Below are 8944 nucleotides of genomic sequence, written 5' to 3' on the forward strand. Positions count from 1 at the left end.
CTGTCTCTGCTGTTGACAGACCTTTTTGGCTACGAAACATTAAAATGGGAGAAGACCAGCTGAACTTGGCATAAACTGTAGGGCTATATTCAATAAAATACTCATGTGTTTTCGGTGGAGTTGGGAAATTAATGGCAATGTATGTGATTTGTCCAGCAAAATTGGTTTACGTGGATTTATACAGTCCCCAGCATTTGGCAAAGTTCTGACTGGAGAATTGGGGCTTCCCTGTTCTCCTATTTAACAAGCAAACTTCTCAATATAACCACTCTAGCATAACAGGAGAGGAAAACCTGGGCTAAAGAAAGAAGAATGTAAACAGGCAGTCCCTGCCTCCTGAAGTTAGTGAAAAGAATATTTAATACTTGAGATCAATTTAGACAACAAAGGCGGTCACAAAACTGGGATTAGGAATGAGTAAGTTTTAAGCCCCAGTTCTGTGGTTGGGTCACTGCCGTCCTCCCCATTGGAGGAACTGTTGTGACATGAGGTGAAACAAAGGGAAGGCACAGTTACGGGAATGGTCTAAAGGATCCTTTAGTCAGGGTTCTTTTGGCACACATACAGAGCAAGAAAAAGCCTGGGCTGAAACAAAGCTTACTTGAAAAAGTGACCTATTAAAAGATACAAAAATAGGAAGTTTTGGTTGAGGGAGGATGATGACACCAAAGCCAGACAGTTCTGGTGATGTACATAATTTTTAGTTGACACAGTTCCTGGTGCATGTTCCTGAATGTCCCTGTTCTCCAGTGCAGCATATGTCTGCCAAGGGAGATTTTGTCTGTTAAGATGTTAAAGCATCACTAATTACATCATTTTTAGAAATTCATACACAGCCAGAAACTTGATCCCCCGTCTAAATTTTAAGTCAAGTTCAAGGGAATGGTACAAACTCCAGTAAATCAAAACTCACAGGTGTCTTTAATGCACCGATTTCCTGTATAATCCTTTTTTTTTTTCCCCCTGAACATTTCCTGTATAAAAAGAGCTCTACTGGATACCCGAACCTGTGCAGTCTTACTAGCTTGGAAAACAAATTTTTCTTTAGTGGAACAAACAGACCATCTGCTATTTCAGCACTTCACAGTTTCCTGTTATCAGGAGAAAACAATAATCTTTTAGTGGTGTGTGTTTTTAAAAACAGAACATCAAAACATTTGTGGTAATCACATTTGGCCAGTAGGAATAGCCTGGCATTTAGGATACTTGCATAAGAATTCTACTTTGCTTACGAGTCCAAAGGATGGAAAGATTGAAATGTTAAACTGTAGCACCAGTAATACTTACTTTCCTAAAACCAAATCCTAAGGACTGGAAGGAAATTAAGACAGAATAGGAACATTGTGCTTACGTTGCATTAAATAGAAAACAATGGGTCGGTCATACTTGAGTTTGCGCTTCAGTAAAGTCTGGCCACATCTGCAGTTCTACTGAAAGAGTACTGGAACAGGTCATGTGTTTGCTTGTCAGTCTTCTAGGTCTCATTCGTCCTGTTTCCTCTTGGGCTTTTTGGGATTCCGAGATCGGCTCTTTGCTTTGCAGAGTGGACATATAGGTGCATTCCGATGAATTTGTTGGTGACACGATAAACATGCCTGAAATGTGACATTACAGCCTCTTGTTACAAACATTTAAGTGGCGTTGTTACATGGGTTATTGAATATAATGTTCTAAGTTACAGTACAGAAAAAAACCCCTAAGGCTTTTTGCCTTCAAAGGTAAATCAGTGCTACATTCTATACAGTCCAGGTCTCTGGATTGTACAGTTACTCCAGGCCAACTGAAAAACTAGAGTGTCATTGAATTGAAACTACAGTTCAGCAGACACATGGTTCAGGCATGTATCAATAACTTTAACATTAAATTCTATTTTGTCTTAAATGTTACATATGTTTTTATATGTGTAATAGCTAAATGAGCCAGAGAAGTTACAGTGAAGGCCAACTATGATGTCACAGAATTCAAGGTAAGAGCAGGTGATTAGATTAATTCCACATATTTAACACAAGATACAGAACTCTGCCCTTTTGCTCCATACTAAACCCTTTAACTTCCATTTGACTGAGGCATATTACTTTCAGAAAGGCTTTTCGATGGCCTAACTCCAGATGGTAAGTACATAACTACTGAGTGTACCTACATCAGTTTGCCTCTTTAATCAGCGAATCTTTGGAACTTGGGTGGAATGAATACCCCTATGGAATTACTTAGCTCTTTTTACTGACGACAGAAGGAGATGAGTAAAACTGTCACTTAAGTGCCTGCAGTTAGGTTAAATTAATCCATACATTAGTCTTCACTTGAAGATCCCAAGAAGTTCAAAAACAATCACCTTTCTTGGTAATTTGTACCATCAATAATTACTCTCCCTCATAAAATATGTGCATTGCTTCTAAAACAAATCCATTAGGGATTAACTCCCAGCTATTAGTTTTTCTTTTGCCCAGTGGTTTTTTGTTTGTTTGTTTGTCTTCTTACATGCCCTTCTCCCACATGAAACACAAGAGGAGTGGAATTGCCTACATCTCTGCTGATAGAGAGTCTTAAATCATAAAGGAGTCAGATAATACAGAGCCTTGTCCTTAACCCTTGAGGACTGGTGCTACTACCTTAAGTCTACTGGGGTTGCTCTTGATTTGAAGCACTGCAGGAAAAATAAGAATCAGGACACATCATTTTTCCTTTTCCTAAATATTGATCAACTTTATAAATGTAATACATTCCAATGACAAAAGAGAAAACCCAGCACATTCCATCTCCTGACCTTCATTGGAGGTGGCTGTTGTCTGAAAGTTGCTGTCTGTCTGGTATCTTGTTTCCTAGCCACTTGCAGCTGTTGGGCAGCTGCTGCAGCTGCAGCCAGAGACTCTGGGATAGGAGGCTCCTGTGGTTCCGTCTGCCATTCTGCTTTCTGCTTTTCAAAGTAGCTAGACAAAAGGAAAACATAAAAAATATAACCACCTTCTGGAGTATTCCATTAGTTTGGAAAGGATATTTTGTGTTAAAATATAATGGATCACATTTCCCTATCATGTTGCTCCACCAGAGTCAAACTGCCTACACTGAGACACCATTTCGACTAGTTCATAAATAGAATTGGTGGTATTTTCCTCTGCATTTGTACACTTCAGCCAGATTCTAGATTGTCAGCTTCTAAGGTATCTTGATGTACAACTGGATATAAATCTAATAACATGGAGAATAGACAGTGTATATATTTAATCTTTAGCAGCTTTAGATGCACCTCTGTCAAACTTAGTTTTTATATTTTAATGTGTTAAAACGAATAATTTGTGTGTGCAATAGATTAATATATTCTTTGTAGTGTCAAGGTGCTTGGAATGGAAAACGGCATTTCTGAAGAAATGAAAAAGAAATCTTGAAAACTGTGTGCCTGTGAAAATGATGCCAAATGTACTGGGTGTTAAGAGGAATTTAAGTTTCTTAAAACATCACTTGCATTTACAACTGATCTGGTACACAAAGGACACTCTTCTTTGAATAGTAGCTAATTATGTCACCCTCCTCCACCTAGGTTATACTTAAAAATGAAACTGTAATTTATGATCCAAATCTTTTCCACATCTAGAGTAAACTTACTTGTTGACCATCATAGGTATATGGCTAAATGCCACTGCCATGTGCATGCAGCAAAAAGTAAAATTCTGACTAGCAGTAACACAAACCAGCTGAAGAATAGTTGTTTTGTATCCGTTTCTTGTATTGCTTCCTCCCTCTGCTTGCTAAACAAGCAAAAAACAAAACAAAACATCTTGCTAGAAAATGCAGCATACGGTATAAAAATCTAGAGAACCAACTACCTTTGAATTTTTACATGTCGTGTAGAGTTTGCAGCTTGGAACAATCTAAATTTAACTTCCAACAAATTCAGACTGAATGTTATCAAATACATGTGCTCCCACATCCCTTTTTTGTTAACTTTTGTTTTTCATACTTACCTCTTAAGTTCTTTTTTCCACCTGCCAACAAAAGTAAAATGACAAAATAACCAGTAGAAGTATAAAGCCAGATAATGTTTGCTTTGGAGACTTACTCAAGGGACAGTTTCTCTTCCTCCTCACATAGATCTGGCAGCCTCTGCAATCCCAGAGTCATCCGCAAAGCATCTACATGCTCCTTCAGGGGTTTGTACTCCTCATGCAGGCGACGAGTAGATTCCAAGAGCTTGTTGAGATCATTCTCAGACTGCTTGATAGTATTCTCCATCTAAAACAGGAGGATGAGCATGCTTTTAAAGAACTGTTCCTTTAATGACTCTCAATTTAGCAAGAGAAAGTATCAGAAAAAAGATATTTTTCTCACTCAAGTTTGAAGAGATTGGAGACAAAGCAATAGTAAAACAAAGAGTTAAGATACTGGGAGGATGAAAATTGGGCAAGAGAGAAGCAACTGAAAGTGATGAATGAGATGCATTTTCATTTTTAAAAGCTGCACTCAACCTATATGACCTGAACAACAGAAAAAGCAGGTAGACAGGCTACAGTCACCAAGTGAGGATCTATGGAAATCTCTCAAGGGACATTAAAAAAGAAATTAAAGTAGAATAAACTAATTTTCTGTGTTTCTAAGATACCTGAAAAAGCTAAGGAAAGGTTCCTGCTTCTCTTACTGCAATAAATTGGAAAAGCAGCGGGGAAAAAGATAATCTGACCATAAAAAAGAGGGGAGGATTGTTAAAGGAGAAGCCAAAACAGAAACTGAGGTTATGCAGCTGGGTCGGGAAACAGAGGTTTCAAGTGATAAAGAAATGCAGTCTGCACATCCAGTAAGTAAGCTTATACTTGCTTACAATATGGGAGATGTTTTTCTTCTGGTGCAACATACAGATACTTTCAGAGCTAGAAACCATTGTACAGTCATGTAAATGCCCTAACATGACGTAAAAACTGCAGGTTTAAAAATATATTCCCCTTTTAGCCCCTCTAATCCAATTCCTTGTTTATAAACTGTTTTTCTCTTATTTGTATTAATTCCCTTCGGGCTGGTGCTTCTTAATGTTCGGTTGGTTTCACTCAATGACAAAGGCCAGCTCTTAACTAAGAACTTAACAAATACCATATTTTTCCAGAATCTCTTTTTTTCCAAAAACCCTGCATCAAAAGTCCTACCTAGCTGCCTAAGTTTCTTTGTTTCTAGGTGCTAAATGAGAAAAGACTTTAACAGGAAGAACAGTTTTCTATGGAACTGGCAGAGCCATGTTACTGTGGCTACTGGTAAAGTTGTAGCCACAATGGGCTTGGTTATCTGTCCTCTTGGTGCCAATGCTTACTATGCCAACATTACAAAGTACCCTGCCCAACACAGACAGGAGAAAACAATTATCTTGGGGTAAATTTACTTTGCAGTCTTCGTAGGGTCCTAGGATGGTGTTATAAAGTCCAGATAATTGAACCAGTGATAATTCAGTGATGTGCACAATTCCACAATCTGTGGAATGATTCATATACAACTGCGTCTTAGTCAGGCTGTCCGCAGCTGGACTGTTGCGTACCACATTAATATCTGCATGGATCAGTCGCAGCTCCTCCACATGGGCCATCTTCTCTTGCAGCAGCAGGTCCATTTCCTGCTTGTACTCTTTCAGGTGCCTCTCCTCAGACTCCAGGGCTTCAAATTCTGCTTTCAGACGTGCCTTTATTTTTTCCATCTGCAAAGTCTTATTTCTGGATCCCAGCGACAATTAAAAATATAGAGAGACAACAGTAAGTCACCGCAACATATTTGTGTGAGGTGTCACTTTATACATGAATAGATGGAAGAAGGTAATAAGCAGTAATAGACAAGGGTGAGACTAAACTTGTCTGAGAAAGGATGATGTGCAATCAGAGAACTGAATTCTAATCCAAGCTCTTTTGAAGAGCTTTTCAGTGCTATGTGAATTCTTGTACTGAATTATGAAATTAACAGAACATTGACAGACTTTAACAGTTACTGTAGATTCAGAGAATTTGTACCAATAGAGTTCTAATCCATCAATTAACTCAGATTAAACCCTAGTTCCAAAATACAGAAATCCAGGAAATCTGTGAGGTTTAACACAGGATTCTGAGAAATGTAAAATGAATTGAAGGTGATTTTCATGTAATATACACTGATTAAAACTATGTGGACAATAATTTGAACTGCTAAAATGCTAAATTCAACTTGAGGTTAAATAAAATTCCAGAGCAATGACATATCAGAGTAGTAAAAACTCAGATGACACTGGCTATCAACATCCCACGTGCAAGTAAGTCTGCATTCTCTTGGTTCTTTGCTAAGATCTAGTACCTGACACATATTTGTAAATATTTCTGCCCATATCCTGCATTCTGATTTTTTTTCATTTGTGCCTATCCGTAATTCCATAGCAAAAAATATATCAGTCCTTATCTCTGTCTTCAAAGCTAATAATCAGAGAGTGTGAGTTTCAGTCATCAGAAAGCAGCAGAACAGCCTACTGTTGTTGTGATTCAACACTTGTCCAAGCTGTGGAACAGAACAAACAAACTGTTCTTGCTCCTGTGATTTAGTTAATGAAGAGGCCTTAGTTATTTTTCCTGTACCAGAAGTTAGAATGTGATACTGGGTAACCAATGTGTCAGCAACACTTGAATGTTTCTATCAAAAGGCTGCAATGTCACACTTTAGCCATATAATCAAGAAGAGTTCTGGACTCCTTGCTTCACCTTGTGTGAATGTAGCATTCCTTTTTAGTCAAATGATGCCCAGTACAAATAGACCCATACTGGTTTCCAAGTGCACTACTGAATAACACAGTAGACTTCCTACAGGCATGGTGCAGGGCTGGGGAAGAAGAGGTTTGCATTCCTACTTAAATATCCTATTCCTATCCCAATGCAAAGTGGGCTAAATTTGATTCAAATTCACTATAAGCAGCAAAACTGACTATAGAATGCCATCTGTAGATTACAGGAAGCTGCCTGTCCACCCTAATCCTAGAAGAGTGTGCGACTGCCCTCCCACTAGGCCCAGACTTGCTCCCATGGAAGCAAGCAATACAAATCTGACGTTTGTAATGAAGCAGAAGGTCCTGAGCCCCCTGGAGGGAGCTGGTCTATCGCCTATTTCTAGGCAAAGGGATTCCTAAACCTTTCTGGGGCATTGGTTCCCTTTACAAACTGTTTCCATACCCAGTCCCCAAGGGCTCTTCCGGAAACTGCTTCCACAGCACTGAAGAATCGATGGTTTATCTGAGTGTTATTCTATATCATTCTATCATACTGGTAAGAATAGCAGAATATATATATCCTGGGCTTTAACAGAGTTACTGTTTTCTCTCACTCCAAACAAAATTCCCAAAGAAATTTTAAAGCTAGCCTGAGGACTCTTCTTTAAAGGTGTCTGTATAGATTTTATTCTTGCTTCCATTTGGCCGAAGCTCACCCTCTGTCACCACCCCTCTTGGGGAGGCTCTGACTTGTGCCTGTGAATCCTTCTCTCAGTCTGTTTCCAAATCTGTCTTTGTGATTTCAGTATCTGCTTATGGACCTAGTTTTGTCAGCTTTTTCCCTAGTGTGTGAGAGAAATATCACTGGCACAATGGGCTTCCACCATTAGCTGAAGAGCATGTCAGAAAGCAGAGTCAGTCCCTGGGACAACCAATTATGGCTATCTATTCCAAGTATTATAGCTAGTAATGTGACCAGGGTTCCTTCCTCTCTCACTTCAGTTGTTTATAAAGCTGCAAGAGAGAAAAATGGTATCAAAAATAACTCCTCTAATATGTATTCAGAAATGGGCTGCCTGGTAGGGATAATATGAATGAAGGAGATTCAAAACAGAACAATTAGAAAATTTAAGGTCAGAGGGACTGCTGCTTGTTTCCTTAGAATAAAATAAGACAAAATTCTGCCTTGTATTGGTACTTCTGAAATAATCTTAACAGTAAAGTTATTTTCTCTATATAAATAAGTCGTAGGAGATGCAGATTACTATTCCCAGTGACGGCAGCCTGTGACTGTGAAGAATAGAAATACCAGACCAAAGATATATACAGGAAAAGCCAAAGACAAATAAGGTCATGTCAGAGGTCACTCAGACACATTTACAGATATTGTGAAAGACATATTTAAAACCAAACTTGATAAAATTCACTTGGTAGCTATGATTATTATGCCTGTGCTATAGCTCACCCTAGAGTTTGCTTGCTTCATATAGTATGTTTATTATAGAAAATACAAATGGTACACCTGTGAGGATACATTCATTTTAAAAAGTACACAGTCATTCCAGTTCTGAAAAGTCCATATCTCACCATTAGAGTAAAAAATAGCTGGTGGAATAAGAAGTCAACTCATAAAGGTTTTATGAATGAAGTGCAGAAGAAGCCTGGATGTAGGTAGAATTCAAGTATGTAGCTAAAACATTGTAGTCTTTAGTATCATTGGAGTTGTTCTGTTACTTACTATACAATGGCATGTGCTAGTCTGAATGTAAATATTGGACTTAAACCAGTAAGACAGATTCTCTCTGTCTTCCATTTTAAAAGCGGAATATCCCACTAAAAAGTGCTATCCAACCATCTATCTTTGTTTTCACTGAGCCTCATTGTTCCCGTTTACTTAAAACAATTATTTAGTAATGCCAGCTTTGATTACTGAAACTGGGACTATTTGTCCCCAATTTCCTCCCTGTTTCCTTTCTTGTTTTTATGGCATGTGTTCATCTAAAGACAATGGAAACAGATCAGTTTGCTCACTGTTACTAGTCACTGGCTGCCATGTTCTGCCAAACTGCTACAACAAATTAGTTGCAGGGGATTGCTTCAGTACAAATGATTAGCTTTTGGTATTAGGAAAGAAAAAGTGAACGCAAATTAGAACTTTTCCTGTTAGCGTCAGGCAACATGCAGTAATGTTTTAAAACAAACCAAAAGTGTGATTTCCAGACTGCCTAATGAATCCTGCCCTCACATCCTTTT

The 8944-nt window shown here is 38.4% G+C and overlaps 1 protein-coding gene across 1 annotated transcript; it reads right to left on the reverse strand.

Annotated features, from left to right (window-relative positions):
- Window positions 1-1048: 1048 nt before the first annotated feature.
- ZC4H2 (zinc finger C4H2-type containing) lies at window positions 1049-5677 on the reverse strand. Its single transcript, XM_010169755.1, has 4 exons — window positions 5513-5677; window positions 4055-4227; window positions 2765-2927; window positions 1049-1595 (listed from the first exon to the last, which is right to left on the reverse strand). The coding sequence occupies exons 1-4, from the start codon at window positions 5666-5668 to the stop codon at window positions 1482-1484; spliced, it is 606 nt and encodes a 201-aa protein (XP_010168057.1). The 5' UTR covers window positions 5669-5677; the 3' UTR covers window positions 1049-1481.
- Between the last annotated feature and the right edge of the window lie 3267 nt (window positions 5678-8944).

This window comes from Antrostomus carolinensis, unplaced genomic scaffold (assembly GCF_000700745.2).
Source record: "Antrostomus carolinensis isolate BGI_N321 unplaced genomic scaffold, ASM70074v2 scaffold3926, whole genome shotgun sequence".
NCBI classification, from domain to species: Eukaryota; Metazoa; Chordata; class Aves; order Caprimulgiformes; family Caprimulgidae; genus Antrostomus; species Antrostomus carolinensis.

Bases quoted from the DNA above. Each gene is read 5' to 3' on its own strand.
- ZC4H2 (XM_010169755.1), bottom strand. From the start codon at position 5,668: ATGGAAAAAATAAAGGCACGTCTGAAAGCAGAATTTGAAGCCCTGGAG. The intron at 4,228-5,512 runs GTACGCAACAGT...CTCCTGTTTTAG, and splicing joins TCCATGCAGATATTAATGTG to ATGGAGAATACTATCAAGCA. The intron at 1,596-2,764 runs GTCAGGAGATGG...GTCACATTTCAG, and splicing joins AACAGCCACCTCCAATGAAG to GCATGTTTATCGTGTCACCA.